Source organism: Zootermopsis nevadensis, unplaced genomic scaffold (assembly GCF_977971745.1).
Source record: "Zootermopsis nevadensis isolate Lab colony 2312 unplaced genomic scaffold, Znev_1.0 Znev_ptg000016l, whole genome shotgun sequence".
NCBI classification, from domain to species: Eukaryota; Metazoa; Arthropoda; class Insecta; order Blattodea; family Termopsidae; genus Zootermopsis; species Zootermopsis nevadensis.
In genome coordinates, this window is record NW_028259148.1 from 11,102,287 (window position 1) to 11,120,566 (window position 18,280).

General features: G+C 40.1%; 1 protein-coding gene and 2 long non-coding RNA genes across 7 annotated transcripts in view; 2 read left to right on the forward strand and 1 right to left on the reverse strand.

Moving 5' to 3' along the window:
- LOC110839770 (uncharacterized) overlaps nucleotides 1-18,280 on the reverse strand; it is a 129,069-nt gene that overhangs the window by 17,042 nt on the left and 93,747 nt on the right. The window contains exons 6-7 of one of the 5 annotated variants that reach the window (XR_015535324.1): nucleotides 10,298-10,528; nucleotides 9,043-9,129 (exon numbers count right to left, since the gene is read on the reverse strand). The exons of 2 other annotated variants lie outside the window; for them this stretch is intronic. This is a non-coding gene — a long non-coding RNA (uncharacterized LOC110839770). Of the gene's footprint in view, nucleotides 1-9,042; nucleotides 9,130-10,107; nucleotides 10,529-11,593; nucleotides 11,714-18,280 lie in introns of those variants that run through there. 2 more of the 5 variants (XR_015535325.1, XR_015535323.1) reach the window with 2 other exon arrangements.
- LOC147873767 (ATP-dependent DNA helicase PIF1-like) lies at nucleotides 123-3,423 on the forward strand. The gene has a single exon (XM_087349641.1). It carries the CDS (start codon nucleotides 808-810, stop codon nucleotides 2,269-2,271), a length of 1,464 nt encoding a protein of 487 aa, XP_087205767.1. The 5' UTR covers nucleotides 123-807; the 3' UTR covers nucleotides 2,272-3,423.
- On the forward strand, nucleotides 9,097-16,320 carry LOC147873768 (uncharacterized). Its single transcript, XR_015535333.1, has 3 exons — nucleotides 9,097-9,181; nucleotides 15,962-16,080; nucleotides 16,187-16,320. It is a non-coding gene; the product is annotated as an uncharacterized LOC147873768 (long non-coding RNA).

Sequence of the window (18,280 nt, forward strand, 5' to 3'; positions counted from 1 at the left end):
GTTAAGTTTCAAAATCTTGAGGATGACACTAAACTAACCCCCCTTCGGAAGGGTTAGTTTAGTGTCTCATTCAAGTGTTTTAACCCTTGAGTAAGAAACTAAACAACCCCCCCCCCCCCGAATCTACTATAAAAATTTGTGATTCCCCGTTGTCGTCAACCAATTTGTCGTCAAAAAATGACGTCATCAACAATGTCAACACAGCAATGCCGAGTAAACAAATAACGCTTCACAACAAGGAAATCAAATAATATCTAGTCAGTCGCATGATCACTGCTCCAGAAGCAGCACATTGCATTCTTGAAAATGAAATGCACAGGCGCAGTCATGCAATCATACGTCTACCTGTGCATTTGACGAACGAACAAACCGTCGAATTTGGAGAAGAAGCAACATACGAAGACATTCGGAAAGCAATTGCCGGTTCAACAATGCTCCTTGAATATTTCGAATTGAACAAACGGGACCCAAACGCACGAAAGTATTATTATTTCGAAATTCCAAAGCACTATACGTGGAGAGCAGAAATGAAAGGTACCAATGATGAAGGAGAAAAAGGAGCGTCCACTGTTGAATACGAACAAAAGACGAACTTGAAGAAACAGAAGTCATGGTTTCCACGAAGAGATGGTAAACACACAATCGGACGCGTTTATAGTGTAAGCCCTAGAGATCAAGAAACATTCCATCTTCGTGTTCTTTTGATAAATGTGAAAGGCGCAGAAAACTATGAGGACTTAAAGACTTACGACACTGTCACTTACCAAACATTCACAGAAGCCTGTTTAGCACGTGGACTGATCGAAGATGACGCTGAATGGAAACGTTTGCATGCAAGAAGGTGCGATCTACCAAATGCCTTATCAGCTACGTGTTTTGTTTGTTCAGATTCTAATCCATTGTCACCCATCGCACCCCGAAGAGCTTTTCAATGATTTCATCGATATAATGGCGCAAGACTTTAAAAAACAAGATAAAATTTCTGACTCTGACGCACGTGACAAAGCTCATGCTAATATTAATGAATTGTTAATTATTGAAGGGAAAAGTTTGAAGGTCTTTCCAACACTGCCTCAGGAAATTAAAAAAATACAGACAGTAAGTAACAAAGAATTAACTGTTGAGGAACACATTGGAATTGGTGAAGAAATGTACAAATCATTGAACAAGAAACAAAAGGAAATCGTTGACATAATACTTAATCATATAGACGAAAAACCAACTGTCAAAAACCCGTACTTCTTCATTGATGGTCCAGGAGGATGCGGTAAAACTTACACATATAAAACATTGTACCATTTGTTAGTAGGACAACAAAAGAAAGTCACTACGATGGCTTATACAGGTATCGCAGCAAGTTTGTTGCCTAAAGGAAACACTGTCCACAGAGTAGCCGGGCTGCCCGTTCCTGTTTTGCCTGACTCTAACACCAACATTTCGATAACGGATAACAGAAGAAAAGAACTGATAGACACAGACGTATTTATTTGGGACGAAGCACCAATGGCACAACGGTATTGTATGGATATACTCGATAGAACTTTGCGAGACTTCACACGTTGTAACTTACCATTTGGAGGTAAAGTTATGTTGCTCGGTGGAGACTTTAGACAGATTTTACCTGTCTTACGCAATTCAAACAAAACGTCAACACTGTATTCAACAATAAAATATTCGCCTTTGTGGAAACACTTGAAGGTCACGTCATTGTCTGAAAAAATGCGCGCCACACCTCAAGCTATAAAATGGACTAAATTCTTACTCGACCTCGGCGAAGGACGCCTCAACGACCACGACGACATGGTAGAAGTGCCTGAAAACATGGTTTGTACGGACGATTTAGTCGAAAAGATTTGCGGAGATATCATAAGAAACAATGACATCGAAATGCTCAAAACTACCGCAATCCTTGCTGCAAGAAATTGTGACGTCGACGAAATAAATGAGAGAGTTGTTGACTTACTAGACGAAAAGACTGAGCGAATCTACTCGAGCATTGATGGTGTCGAAGACTCGGACAAAGAAAAGTTCAGTGAAATGGTGACACCCGAATACTTAAACACTTTGCAACCACGATCACTGCCCCCACATAAGTTGCGTCAACGTAAGAACGCTATTGTCATGTTGGTACGTAACTTAAGCGTTTGGGAAGGATTAGTTAACGGAACACGTTTATTAGAACAGCAGATGACCAACAACCTCCTTCAATGTATGGTCATAACGGGAGATCATTGCGGGAAAATTGTTTTCATTCCACGTATAAAACTGTGACAGCGAATACCCATTTACCATGTGGAGACGCCAATTCCCCGTAACGCCTGCCTTCGTAATCACTATCAACAAAGCTCAGGGCCAAACGTTCAAAAGAATTGGCATTTATTTGGAACAGGATGCTTTCGCACATGGACAAATCTACGTCGCATTTTCACATGCACCAAGGGATAATTGTGTATTTGTTTATCTAAAAAATGGACGAAAAAATAATCTCATTAAAAACGTTGTCTATAGAGAAATATTGAACGAACAGAGTATGAGTGACAGGAGAACACAAGACATTAAAATAAAAGAAGGAAAGCGAAAACTTGAAATTAATCTTGACGAAATTGAAAGTGAAACAGTTGAACATGCAGTTAAACGTGTAAAAGTTGAAGGGAAAAAAAGAACACTAACTCATGAAGAGAATGAACAACCTATACGGAGAGTGAAGCGGAATTGGCATTCTCGAGTTTCAAATGTTCGACAGTTGGTACAAATTCACGTGTAATCGTCGTTTCATTCCGCTTCACTCTCCGTATAGGTTGTTCATTTTCTTCATGAGTTATTGTTCTTTTTCCCCTTCAACTTTTACACGTTTAACTGCATGTTCAACTGTTTCACTTTCAATTTCGTCAAGATTAATTTCAAGTTTTCGTTTTCCTTCTTTTATTTTAATGTCTTGTGTTCTCCTGTCACTCATACTCTGTTCGTTCAATATTTCTCTGTAGACAACGTTTTTAATGAGATTATTTTTTCGTCCCTTTTTTAGATAGACAAATACACAATTGTCGCTTGGTGCACGTGAAAATGCGACGTAGATTTGTCCATGTGCGAAAGCATCCTGTTCCAAATAAATGCCAATTCTTTTGAACGTTTGGCCCTGAGCTTTGTTGATAGTGATTACGAAGGCAGGCGTTACGGGGAATTGGCGTCTCCACATAGTAAATGGGTATTCACTGTCACAATATAGTTTTATACGTGGAATGAAAACAATTTCCCCGCAATGATCTCCCGTTATGACCATACATTGAAGGAGGTTGTTGGTCATATGCTGTACTAATAAACGTGTTCCGTTAACTAATCCTTCGCAAACGCTTAAGTTACGTACCAACATAACAATAGCGTTCTTACGTAGACGCAAATTATGTGGGGGCAGTGATCGTGGTCGCAAAGTGTCTAAGTATTCGGGTGTCACCATTTCACTGAACTTTTCTTTGTCCGAGTCTTCGACACCATCAATGCTCGAGTAGATTCGCTCAGTCTTTTCGTCTAGTAAGTCAACAACTCTCTCATTTATTTCGTCGACGTCACAATTTCTTGCAGCAAGGATTGCGGTAGTTTTGAGCATTTCGATGTCATTGTTTCTTATGATATCTCCGCAAATCTTTTCGACTAAATCGTCCGTACAAACCATGTTTTCAGGCACTTCTACCATGTCGTCGTGGTCGTTGAGGCGTCCTTCGCCGAGGTCGAGTAAGAATTTAGTCCATTTTATAGCTTGAGGTGTGGCGCGCATTTTTTCAGACAATGACGTGACCTTAAAGGGTTTCCACAAAGGCGAATATTTTATTGTTGAATACAGTGTTGACGTTTTGTTTGAATTGCGTAAGACAGGTAAAATCTGTCTAAAATCTCCACCGAGCAACATAACTTTACCTCCAAATGGTAAGTTACAACGTGTGAAGTCTCGCAAAGTTCTATCGAGTATATCCATACAATACCGTGGTGCCATTGGTGCTTCGTCCCAAATAAATACGTCTGTGTCTATCAATTCTTTTCCTCTGTTATCCGTTATCGAAATGTTGGTGTTAGAGTCAGGCAAAACAGGAACGGGCAGCCCGGCTACTCTGTGGACAGTGTTTCCTTTAGGCAACAAACTTGCTGCGATACCTGTATAAGCCATCGTAGTGACTTTCTTTTGTCGTCCTACTAACAAATGGTACAATGTTTTATATGTGTAAGTTTTACCGCATCCTCCTGGACCATCAATGAAGAAGTACGGGTTTTTGACAGTTGGTTTTTCGTCTATATGATTAAGTATTATGTCAACGATTTCCTTTTGTTTCTTGTTCAATGATTTGTACATTTCTTCACCAATTCCAATGTGTTCCTCAACAGTTAATTCTTTGTTACTTACTGTCTGTAATTTTTTAATTTCCTGAGGCAGTGTTGGAAAGACCTTCAAACTTTTCCCTTCAATAATTAACAATTCATTAATATTAGCATGAGCTTTGTCGCGTGCGTCAGAGTCAGAAATTTTATCTTGTTTTTTAAAGTCTTGCGCCATTATATCGATGAAATCATTGAAAAGCTCTTCGGGGTGCGATGGGTGACAATGGATTAGAATCTGAACAAACAACACACGTAGCTGATAAGGCATTTGGTAGATCGCACCTTCTTGCATGCAACGTTTCCATTCAGCGTCATCTTCGATCAGTCCACGTGCTAAACAGGCTTCTGTGAATGTTTGGTAAGTGACAGTGTCGTAAGTCTTTAAGTCCTCATAGTTTTCTGCGCCTTTCACATTCATCAAAAGAACACGAAGATGGAATGTTTCTTGATCTCTAGGGCTTACACTATAAACGCGTCCGATTGTGTGTTTACCATCTCTTCGTGGAAACCATGACTTCTGTTTCTTCAAGTTCGTCTTTTGTTCGTATTCAACAGTGGACGCTCCTTTTTCTTCTTCATCATTGGTACCTTTCATTTCTGCTCTCCACGTATAGTGCTTTGGAATTTCGAAATAATAATACTTTCGTGCGTTTGGGTCCCGTTTGTTCAATTCGAAATATTCAAGGAGCATTGTTGAACCGGCAATTGCTTTCCGAATGTCTTCGTATGTTGCTTCTTCTCCAAATTCGACTGTTTGTTCGTTCGCCAAATGCACAGGTAGACGTATGATTGCATGACTGCGCCTGTGCTGCTTCAGGAGCAGTGATCATGCGACTGTCATGGTAGTTGGTGATCTCGTCGTAGTGAAGCTCATCTCCTTCGATGATTCTGGAGGTTAATTTAGTCTCATTCAAGTGTTTTAATCCCTGAGTAAGAAACTAAACTAACCCCCCGAATGGGGGGGGTTTAAACACTTGACCAACCCCCCTTTGTTGGGGTTGGTTGCGTTTCAAAATCTTGAGTATGACACTAAACTAACCTTCCCTTCGGAAGGGTTAGTTTAGTGTCTCATTCAAGTGTTTTAACCCTTGAGTAAGAAACTAAACAACCCCCCCGAATCTACTATAAAAATTTGTGATTCCTCGTTGTCTTCAAGAAATGACGTCATCAACGATGTCAACAGATATTTGTTTACTCGGCATTGTTGTGTTCCACAACAATGCCGATTGCGTTTTAAACACTTGACCAAGCCCCCACGAAGGGGGGTTTGTCAAGTTTTTTAACCCTCATTGGGGGGGTAGTTTAGTTTCTTACTCAAGGGCTAAAACACTTGAATGAGACACTAAACTACCCCCCCGAAGGGGGGTTAGTTTAATGTGTTACTTAATTTTTTAAAACGAAACGAACCCCCCCCCCGAAGGGGGGGAGTTGGTCAAGTGTTTTAACCCTCCATTCGGGGGGTTAATTTAGTTTCTTACACAAGGTTGGTTGCATTTTACAAACTTGACCAACCCGCCCGAGGAGCTCCGAAAGGAGCGCTCTGGTCTAGTGGTGGTTAAAATACTTGACAAACCCCCCTCGAGGGAGGGGGGTTTGTTACGTTTTAAATTCTTGAGTAAGACACTAAACTAACCCCCTTCGGGGGGTTAATTTAGTGTCTCATTCAAGTTTTTTTAACCCTTGAGTAAGAAACTAAACTAACCCTCACCCCCGAATGTCTCGTTTATCAATGTAAATCTCACTTCGCTTTTCTTTATTTGTTAAATATGTCTGATGTTGTAGTTCTTTACGTCGCTGATCAGAGCCCAACAGTTCTTGGTTAGTCAACTTTTTACGTTCAATCCCACCCTTGCAAATCTTCGTCTGTTTTTCTACATGTGTCGTTAACATGGTCTCGTTTATCAATGTAAGTCTTCTTTCGCTTTTCTTTATTTGTTAAATATGTCTGATGTTGTAGTTCCTTAAGTCGCTGTTCAGAGGCCATCTGTTCTTGGTCAGTCGACGTTTTACGTCCAGCCCCCACCCTTGCAAATCTTCGTCTTAAAATCGGTCATAAAGTCAGTTTTCATAATACTTTCTTAATCGTAATATATCGAATGAGTATCAGTTTAACTTGTTGGAGTTGTTGGAGTTGGTATAAAGAAAAGCGAAGGAACACTTACATTGATAAGTGTTCCTTCGCTTTTCTTTATTTCTTAAATATGTCTGATGTTTTAGTTCTTTACGTCGCTGTTCAGAGGTCAACAATTCTGGTTCAGTCAACTTTTTACGTCCAGCCCCATCCCTGCAAATGTTCGTCTTAGAATCGATCATAAAGTCAGTTTTCATAATAGTTTTCGTAATCCTAATATATCGAATGCGTATCAGTTTACCTTGTTGAAGTTGTTGGAGTTGGTACTTCAAATACTTGATAACGTCTTCTTTCACTTTTCAGATGTTTTAGGCCAGATGTCAGTCAATATTCAAAAATGCGAAGTGCTCCTTCTGGAACAGTGATAATGCGACTGCCTTGATATTTTTTAATTTCTTTGTTGTGAAGCGTTATTTGTTTACTCGGCATTGTTGTGTTCCACAACAATGCCGTGTAAACAAATATCTGTTGACATTGTTGATGACGTCATTTTTTGACGACAAATTGGTTGACGACAACGAGGAATCACAAATTTTTATAGTAAGACTAGAGCAGGGCGCTCCTATCGGAAATCCTGGGGGGGGGGGGGGGGGGTTGTCAAGTTTGTAAAACGCAACCAACCTTGTGTAAGAAACTAAACTAACCTCCCCGAATTGAGGGTTAAAACTATTGACCAACCCCCTTTCTGGGGGGTTGGTTGCGTTTTGAAATCTTAAGTAACACGCTAAACTAACTCTCCTTCGGGGAGTTAGTTTAGTGTCTCATTCAAGTGTTTTAACTCCTGAGTAAGAAACTAAACTAACCCCCCGAATGGGGAGGTTTAAACACTTGACCAATCCCCCTTCGGAAGGGTTAGTTTAGTGTCTCATTCAAGTGTTTTAACCCTTGAGTAAGAAACTAAACTAACCCCCACCCCCGAATTGGGGGGATTAAAACACTTGAATAACTCCCCCTTCGGGGGGTTGGTTGCGTTTTAAAATCTTGAGTAAGACATTAAACTAACCCCCTTCGGGGGGTTAATTTAGTGTCTCATTCAAGTTTTTTAACCCTTGAATGATCAGTATGACTTGGATGAATATTATTTTTAGTATCAGATTACCTTGTTGGTTTTGGCAACGTCTTCTTTCACTTTTCTTCATTTCTTAAATAGTTTTATGTCGCTGTTCGGAGGCGATGTGCTGCTTCTGGAGCAGTGATAATGCGACTGGCTTATTTGTTTACTCGGCATTGTTGTGGTGTACACGGCATTGCTGTTCCACAACAATGCCGTGCATAAACAAATATAAGGTGATATTGTTAATGACGTCATTTTTTTTGACGACGACGACGACGACTAATCAGAAATTTTTATAGTAGAGAAGATATAGACAACTCTATTTTTTATGGTAATGAAACAAAGATTGTTTTCATACGACCAGATGCTATTATAAAGAAGAGCATATAAATCTTAATTGAAGTCAGAAAGATTCTATCAATGATGCGTTGTAATTTACCATATGATGGACAAAGCCAAAATACCACTTATACCTATTAAATTCATGTACATTTACCAATTAAGTTCTGTATTATTATTGAAAAACAATTAACAATCTGCAGAGAATAATGGTTGTAATATTTCTTAGTTTTAACAATGGTCAACATAATGAGAAGAAATTGTTAACAAATAGCAACTATTGTGTAATAAAACTTGTCATTACATTTCAATTCAAACAACAATAAAATAAAGAATAAAACTTACCAAAGATATTTTTTACTCTGTCTTCCAGCTCCTCAAAATCACTTTTCAGTTCCAGGAAAACTTGCCTCCAAGCATTTTTCGTTTCCTTCCTATCTCTGTACAAAACACTTGTTTTGTCCCAAAGTACTGGCCTCACTTCAATTAAAGTAATTAGGTAATCAGTGTCAATATGTACAGTTGTCATATTGCTTGATATAAATTCACATTTACTGCTTATTACTTCACAAGGTTTGTACTTAAGTTACGGAACCGGGCATTACACACGTCACGTGTGAAGGAAGCCATTTTGACTACCAAGTGGTGCACCGTTAGGACGGTCACGGCGCCGGGTTTTGTAGTGGGAAGACACGGCGACTTCACGGTGGACGGTTGCCGTATAGACGGCACCGGTGAGTGTGAAAGTTCTCGTATAATCTTTGATCTTTGACCGTGTAAACGGAGCCGTTTGGACGGTCGCCGTGTATCTGTGAAACGGGCCTTAGGGAAACAGATAGTGAAGAGACGGGATTGGTATGAGCTGGATTAGAATGTTTCCATTGGCTGATTTTATTTCCAGCTTGAAATCCGAAACTTCTCCAACGAAAAACGGGTTTCTGATTTTAGCCATGTTCGTGTACTGTACTTTCACACCAGCTGACGAAGGTCGAAGCATTTCAGATACGTTCCTAACAAATGACGTTCATGAAGGCTGGTAATAATGTCAAGCGATTCTAACACCTCATTGTTATTTCGTTCTTCGTACATTGTCTGGCTCTGCACATGCGCGTTGGCTTCAAATGTTGCGCCTTTGCCTAGTCTCGACTCGTAGCATCGCATTCAGCGTCGGGACGCTGCGATTGTCAAGTAGCTAGCTGTTCCCCCTCGACGCACAGTTCAAAGCTGTGGCCGGGAACTGCAGTGCAAGCAGGAGGGCCCACCGGCAAGAAACAACAATTTCACGTTATGTAAGTTCATAAATTTTCACAATTCTTATTTCGCTTGTAGCTGGATTGATGGGGTTGGTCGTAGGTTTACAGCATTTGGATAACTTAGTTAACGCCTTGATCAAAGTTTCAAGCTGACGGAGTCATTAAGTGACTGAAATCAAGTAACGGCCTCTTTAACCAACTTACGGCAAATTAACAATTACTACTGATGAAAGGGCTAATTAATTATAATATTGGCTGAAGTCATCATAAAATGATATCCTCATACATTCCAGAAAATAAAACAAAAAATTCTATAAACTAAAAAGTACAAATATGTCAGACTGAAAATGGTAAGAAGTTGTTTGTTAAATTAACTTTACGCCGAATTTAGAACCCTACCACGGACAAATACGTATTATTATTATTATTAATAAGGGAAGAACATATTTTTATCTCATTTTTTTTTTCTTCAAAGTTTTCAATTTGCCAAATGTTTTAGAGTCTGAATCGACTGGTTTCTTGTCAGACCCAGTGAGCTGCAGTGCCCATCGTCAGTCCGCGTGTCAAACAAAGGAAACACAAAAACAGTGAAATTAAAACATCGCAATTCGGTTATAGCGCTGAAACGTTTCATTGTGGCCACTTGATGTAACATCAGTAAACATGATGAGTAACATAAGAGGAGCTTCATAAATTGTACTCGTAATCAAATATTGTTTGTGTGATAAAATGAATGGGAATGATGCGTTAAGGACATACAGCAGGCATGAGGGAGATGAGAAATGGATGTAAAATTTTTATTGGAGAGCTGACGGAAAGAGATCATTTGGAAGACCTAGGTCGAGATGGGCTGCATTGTTTTGAATTAGTTCGAAGTCCGGCAGCGTGCTCTTACTTTGGGTTCCATAACGGTCGGGACATTTCTTGACTAGCTAAGAGACTATCATCTTCCCAACAGCCTGTTTCAAAAGTTACAATTTATTTTTCGTAATATCCAATTTCCCTCCTCTAATTCGGTTTACCGAAATTTAAACTTCAGTGCGATTCCTACACACAAAGGAACAATATAAAAAAGTAAAAGGAAAGCTGTCCCGCTACACGCCATGTAGGCGCTTAGGGGGAGAGACGGTATAGCTTCTACTCTTTCTTGACCTCGGCACTAGATGGGGGTGAGTGGTGAGCGTCACACCCCGGCCGCCATTGGACGCGAGGCTGGGTAGGCCCCACAGCCGGTCTGGACGCAGGGGATAGAGGAAACGTCCTCTGCCCCGGTCGGGGATCGAACGCCGGCCGTCCAGTCCGTGGCCAGTCACTGTGCTGCAGAAGTAAGGGGTTTCAGAGTTCTCGCTTCATCACCACATGCGAAGGCGAAGTGCAGAGGCTCTGAAAGGAGAGAAGTAGAAGGAGGTTTTAGTTTCCTTGGATGATGACATAAACTGTTTGTCGTGAGTCATTTAGATGTTTCTGCTCCAAAGAGTAATCCGATTTGAACCTGGGCAGAAGGGAATCGACTGTCTCACGATTTTTAGTAAGTGAAAGATCCAATATTTGTGTAAGCAGACAGAGATAAATGTGTATTAGTTTACAGAAATCACTCGCGGAGAAGCAGAAACCTGTCGTAGAAAATAAACATCGCGAAATTTGTAGCGTGTAGATGAAAGAACATTCGTGAGATGATTTTTTCCCTCGGGATTGACTTTATTCTGCGTGTTTTTCTTTTGTTCCTACTGCAGCTGTTTCTAGAAAGCTGTATTTTGCTTTGAAATAAAGAAGGGACACTTCTGTACGCAGTCGGTCAGGCGTATTTATCTTATTATGGAGGAAATCGACTTGAAGACATCGCATCGAATTGCTCGCCTTAACGCGAACTAAGGATATGAGACGTCATGGATGTTTGTGTGAGCAAATCAACTTTCTTAAAGAGGGAAAAAGTGATCGTCGTATTTCGTGTGGTCGGGAGGACATAAATTGTGGTGATACGAAAATAAAGTATTACTAAAACGAATTTTTACCTAAGATAGAGCAAGCGTGGATAGGAGCAGAATATGACTTGAAGAGGAATGTCAGCGCGGATGTGCGAATAACCGAGGTTTCAGTTGGTTGAGTTTAAAATTAATTGCCCGGAGTTTGCTTGGACGGACCGAGAAAAAACCCCCGAAAAAGTCGTTTGAATCTACCTTCGAAATGCGTAGTAGGAGCATTAACCATGGCTGGAGGAGCTCTAAAAGCCAAATACTGTGTAAAATTCATTTCCCACAGGGAATATAGATTCTCTTCACAGCTTCCAACTTCCCATTACACGTCAAATCGAAGTTCCTCCCTCAAGTCATCCATCACCCTCAAGTTAAGAATAGGCACTTATCTCTGCCCTCCTGTTGCGTCTCCTTAACCCTGTCCTGTAATAATAATAATAATAATAATAATAATAATAAGTAAACTTACCCTTACTTTTTAACAAATTTCAATTTCCAACGGCGATACATTTTATTCCAGACTTCGCGCCATATCAAAGTGGTAACAATTTCGGAAGAATCTGTTGCTTCTCCTCCGGTGTAGAATAAGACGTTCCTGAATAAAAATTCAACACGTTAGTCCTAAATACGGCATCTTGGTACTGTTTTATGCCCGCAAGATTCGACAGTTAATCTAGATGCCACCTGTCAGTGAATTTAAACCAACCCAAATCATTAGTTCCAGCAACAAGTAAATTGTTTCTTGAAGAAATTCTTCAGTAGCACTGCCTCAAACCCGGCTTTCAGAACTGTGTTGAAGTAGATGACGTCATGGTCCAGATCCCGTGGACATGAACCCGTGTTTTATGTTTCAAATAATGAAACATGTGTGAGAGAATAAACACAGCTCGCCCTATAGGGCATGGACATAAAGGGCACTGCCCAGGGCTATAAAATACGAACGAACACTGAGAGGTCGTGAAGCAAATGCAGAGGACAGGAGGGAACGCTTCCGACCGGAGTGAAATGTTATTTCGTATCCGAGCGAATGCACTGCGTCTCGTGTTTCATAATTTCTGCATTGTTATGCTTGTTTTCTGAAGCAAGGATCGTACAGAACAGTTACATCTGTCGCTTTATGCGACTATAACAATATTCAAATTAATGAAGCGATTTCATTAAACTTCGAATGAATAACCTAACCTAACCTAACCTACCGGTAATCGTTGACTGTGCGACTGGAAAAATGCAGTTTAACACAGCGGTAGATCTTTATGGTGTCTGCACTCTTGTCTCTTGTGTGTTCTCGAAATAACCGTGTGAGGCAGTAACATCTGTCCCTCTGCTTGAACATTACATTTCAATTACTGAAGATATTTTCGTTGCATTGTGTTCGAGCGTCATTTCTAGCTAGTAATTAAAATGTGATTTATTAACCAAGTACATTTCCTATGACTCATACTTCTGAAATAAGTCGCATAGAGCAGCCACGTTTTTTCCCTGGTTCGAACCCAGTAACATTTTAATTAATGATACAGTTTAATTAAAATATACGTGGATATCATATTACCGGTAATCACAAATTAAATCAGAAACTTCTTGTTCTGTATTAATACAGTGTCGCTTCTTAAGAAACGGGCTTGTGATTAATAGTGTCTGTGTTATTATTTATTTTTCCCGACACCAAACTCAAATGCAATGGCCAATCTGTTACCCTCTTTGAAAACCGAACGTTTTGGACTAACGAAGCGATGTCATTTAACTGTCCATGTGCATCATGCTGTCGGTATATGAAAGTCAGTAATCTTACCGATCTTAGCGCCACCCGATTTAAGCTTTTATTCCTAGACGCGAAGAAGGATGTGGCTGAATCTAGGCGTGTTATTTCGCGTCACGAATTTGCGAAAAAGGTTGGAAACTGGACAAGCCGTTCCGTCATAGACTCTTCATTCTTCGCAAGCGACAAGAGTGAACGGTTAATAATAAGCAAAATCTGGCATCACAAATACACAGTGCGCACGCTCCTCGGCTCTGTTTTGTCTCAGGCGTCGGTTTTACTTAGCTCACAAGTTTCGGAAGTTCTTCTTAATTCAATACAAGGCCCATACCAGTTACGCTGTCTTTTCTAGCTGCTTCTGTAATATACCAAATCTGCATTTGAATTTTGCTTATTAAGTTACAGACGGACCGGAAAACTTCGTAGCATGAATGTTCGTAACTTATCAATTTGAAGTTATTTCACGGATGTGCCGTATTTGTATCAGGTCCTCATACTCCGTGTTTATCAATAATGCTGCGACATTAAACAAGCCAGACGCAACTCTATATTTAAATAAATGATTATAAATACGGAGAGGTCTCGGGCAAAATATAAAGACAGGTCTATTCAAAAGTACAAAAGAAAGATAATATATCTTGCACCGGTCGTGAGCATTCGGCCACAGTAGTGTCTTCATTCTGCAGTGCGAATCATCGCTTCGAACGCCACTCTTTCATTAACTAGAGACGTGCATTTTCTTTTCTCACCGGTTTCGACGTACTTATAGATTGGGGCTTCGTATGGTTCACTCCACGTGCACAAATAATTAATGTGCGTCACTGACGTCAATTTCGGCGTCACATTTGAATTACTTATCAGATATTCCGCATTCATCAGATATTGGAACAATATAGGGTCGAATGGGGGCTAATTATATGAAGATGGCTGTCGTGTGGGATGTTATAATGTTTGGAAACGTACAGCAGACATCAGTCCGTTGTATTTCCTGTTTAGAATGACTTGAGACGAGGAGGTGGTTAAAGTTGAATAACGTATATAAAATCAGGGTACACTCGACGGAAACTGTAAGACGTGAGGTAACGCTGGTGTGTAACATCTTCAAACGCCAATAACTCGAGACCTATGTAAGATAGAGAATATAAACCTATATGTAAATTAAAGAGTAAATAAAGGGATTTTTCTACATGATGTTTACTTTATTCTATAAATTGTTGAAATAATTACCCAAAACATGTAATAACTATACCCTCGTTCCTTAACTTCAACAGCTTGCCACGTCTAAAGCGTAAGAGTTAGCTCTTGAAATATTGCGAGTGAAATACGTAAATAAACACGAGATTTTCAAATTTGCAAACAGATTTCAGCTAGCTCCTATGGTTTAGGAGTTTTAGCCATTTATTTGGTAACAAAGAATGGTTCTAGAGTGAGTGTGTTGAGTACATGACGCAACACATAGATAAGCTGTCGGCGGATGACGTCACGTATAGATAAGATGTCGGCCAGAAGCAAGCGTGCCGAATACATAAGACAATATAGAAAAATAAAGCGTTTAGAAAATCCTGACAATGAAATATGTACTACAAACGTACCTAAACGGGCAAAATCAAATGCTGAACGGCAGCATAACTTCAAAGAGGTTCACAAAAATCGAAAGAGGACAATCCACTGCTGAATACATGCGTGAGTATAGAGAACGTAGGTTAGAACAGAAAATAACTGAAGCTTGTACATCAAATGAAACCCCTCGTACAGTAAATGTATCGCATAACATTCAGGCAGATGAAGACATTGAAAAGAATTTTAAGGGTAACGCATTTGGTTACGCCTGCGACGTATGCAATAGGCTTTGGTTTCCAGACAAAAACGTGGCAGAGTTTAAGGCCTGCGTAACGTGCATGTTAACGTTAGACAAAAATCACATACCTAAACCTTTAGGTAGTAACGGATTCACATATCCTCCTTATCTGTTCTTCTGAATCTGCAGTCTTGTGACACAATGGGCTCGGGCAGGAAGAAATAATGTGTTATGTTCACCACGTCTGTGTTAATGACACTTTCTGGTGCGGTATTGCCCAGGTACCAGGCAGATAGACGGCGTAAAATCTTCTTTCAGGCCCGGCTTATGATCTGTTAAGCTGATTCTGTATTTGGTTTTATCTCGGATCATGCTTTGAGTTCCGCGTTTGATTACAGCTGTCATATTTTTTATTACTCTGTAATTATCTTAACTAAATTCAAGTTCCTACTTTTGTGTATTTTGTGGTAATATTTTGTACTTATTCATTAAAATGCTTAAGTGTACCGTACAAATACCACGAAAAATACATCTGCTACCTGAAACCATCGTCTGTGTCTTCATGGCAATTGAAAAGGTTGGTACTTCCCAAGGGACATGGCACAAGTACACTCTTATTTCTCATACTCTTGTAATGACAAATGCATGAATTCGAAAGAGGTTATTAATTGGGAAATAGGTGTCTCATGAAATGTAAAAGACGAATACACACGCGGAAATCTTAAAAGTCGTATCTTCAGCCTCTACGGTACAAAAACTCCAGCAGATCATCAGGAAATTATGGTCTTTAACTTCGAATGTTGTATTTACGGCTTGTTTAACGACGATATTTGTAATTTAAAGTGCATTACGTCGAATGATGGGACGAGTAATACAAAATAAATTGTAAATCACAAAATGTGCCTGAAAGAAGTAAAGAAAACCACGAAATACTTCAGTCAGGACAACCGGTCTCGGTCCTACATCGAATAGATTGTAGGAATGAGATTATTTAATTCCCGAGGCACGTTAGAAGCATAAACGCGAAATTTGCAGGAGCTTCTCTTACGCGTAAAAATTTTCTATTTCGAGTCTAACAACTTGAAATTGTTTACCAGCCACAATTATTCACATACGCAAACACATCACTAAATTCTATGATATTTATCATTCCTGGTAATGAAGATGTCCAACAGCATGAACAATTTAAAGAAGCGATCGCTGAAAGTTCTGTTCTTTGCCACTCGAAGCAATGTCTCTGATGGCAAATAATTTTTATTCAGTTTTAATTTGAAATTTGCTCGCTGCAGGCCCCTCAGGAACTCGTGATGCGACTTCGGAAGGGTCCGTGTGCACTCAGAGGAGCGACTTGGCGAGATTACTGTCGGGAGAGGACGACTGTCTCTTTCTCAACGTCTTCGCGCCAAAGGTAAGTCGTGCTTCGAAATTCTACAGCGTCTGCTCTACTTACAGTAAACAGAAAATGCTTTTAATAGGCACAGTAACCATCTTTCATGGATTTTCCTCTTATCCAGTTACCCCGGTGTCCGTCTTCTGACGTGTTCCAATTCACAAGCAAGTGCGAATCCTTGAAGTCACTCGGTGGGACTCCTTTGACAAGGGAAAGACGTCCACTTACAAAAGACAGCAGTGAAAAACGCGAGTGGGATGCGAACCCACAACCCAAAACCGGCTGTGGTCGTCATCTTGTACAAACTTGATTTTAATTTATTCTCACAAAACTACGCAGAATGATTGAACAAAATTGGATCGAGTGTTGAAATATCAAACTAAATCACGTAGAATAAAACTTTTTCCTTTAAAATTTATTAGACAGAAATTATTTCTTTAATATGAAGAAAAGCAACGTCACAGTGACCGCGTGAGCCTTGCGCCGCTTGGTCGCTGGGTTCGAATCCCACTCAAGCCATGGATGTTTTTCTGTGTTGTGCTGTCCTGTGTACAGGTAGAGGCCTTGCGACGGGCCGATCACTCGTCCAAGGAGTCCTACCGATCAAGCCAACGAAAAGTTGGGACCCGCAGATGATCAAGGCACTGAAGTAAGTAGTATCCTGTCTTTTGTAACTCTTTTTAACAACCTTCTGTAATTGTCGCATGCTATTTCGACTCTTTATGTAGTAGCCGTATATTTTGAATGCAAAAAACAGTTTAATATGTGATTTAACAAAACTCTATCAGTTTCTCACCATTCATCTTGAATTTTATGGAGTTCACCATATGAATGCTGAAAATGCACTGGAATCATTACACTGAAGCCTAGTCATACATCCTGTACCATATCAGTTCAGTCAAATACTGTTGCCAGTGATGCCAGGAAACACTGCACCAACACTAACGTGTGAATGGTTCCATTTAAAATACATCTGACAATGATTCTATGTCAGAAACTGCACAGACAGAACCGACATGTCACTGAAAATTACTTATATTCTCAATAATCCATTGTGACACGCTGCTAGTTGCTTGGAACAGTAGAATAAATAAAGTTCTTCTAGCACCGCATTGGGTATCTCACCTAATCATCTCTCTTTCGATAGCGCCGCCCTCTTTGCGAACTTTCAACACTAAAACGAAAAATAACATGCTAATGGCAATTTACGTATACATCCAAATTCCCAAGGAAATACAACCCCATGTTTCCGCTTCACGAGAATATTCAGTGCACTGATACCCTATTCACTTGTTCAGAGTATGGATTGCAAAGTTTAAGTGATTTTGCTTTCTCTGTATTAGGTTTTAAAACTAAATGGATGTGGCTTGTTGCAAGAGTCGAGAAATTCTCATGTGGATAAGTAGTGAAGTGGAAATTTTGGATGTTTTTATGGAATGCCTTAGTTTGATATTTGGTTATGATGTTAATATTGGATCGGAATCCATGATAATGAAAACTTTGATGCAATTAAAATTGAATATTTTGAAGTACGAGGGGCGTATACAAATAATTTAGACTAACCTGAATTATGTGATCCTCGATGGTGGTGGCTCCCAGGTTACACTTCGGCCCATTCCACATATTCTCCCTGGAGGTTGACGCACCGTTGCCATCTCTCTGGCAACTTCTGTATTGTCTCACGAAACCATTGCTTGGGGGTGTCTCGTACCCACTCCCTGACAGCATCATGTAAGGCGTCACTATCGGGGAATCGGTGACCACGCAGGGGATTCTTCATCTCACAGAAGAGGGCATATAACTTGGTGCCAGGTCGGGGGAATAGGGCGGGTGTGGGAGCACGGTGAATCCCAGTGACTGCACGTGCAACTGTGTTCAATTGGGTGACAGGCTTCGCATGTGACAATGAAACAGTGAAAAAGGGATTCAGCAGTGGTCGTCCCAGAATATCAAGAACTCCGCAAATGATTCAAAGAGTGTCCGTCAGAGCAGAGAATTGACTCGACCTTGGGGCCGTGCTGAATGCTGTCCTAAAAGCATTGCCCTTTAAAAAAATGTTGGAAAAATCTAAATATCTGATACTATGGGTCTGTTACGTGATGAAGATACTAATTCTTTATAAAACTTTGAAACACTTAAAATAGAAGTACACGAAATACAAGAAAGTTAGAAAACTAACGGAGAACTCAAGAGTCAGCCGATGTTTCTACACCGCGTA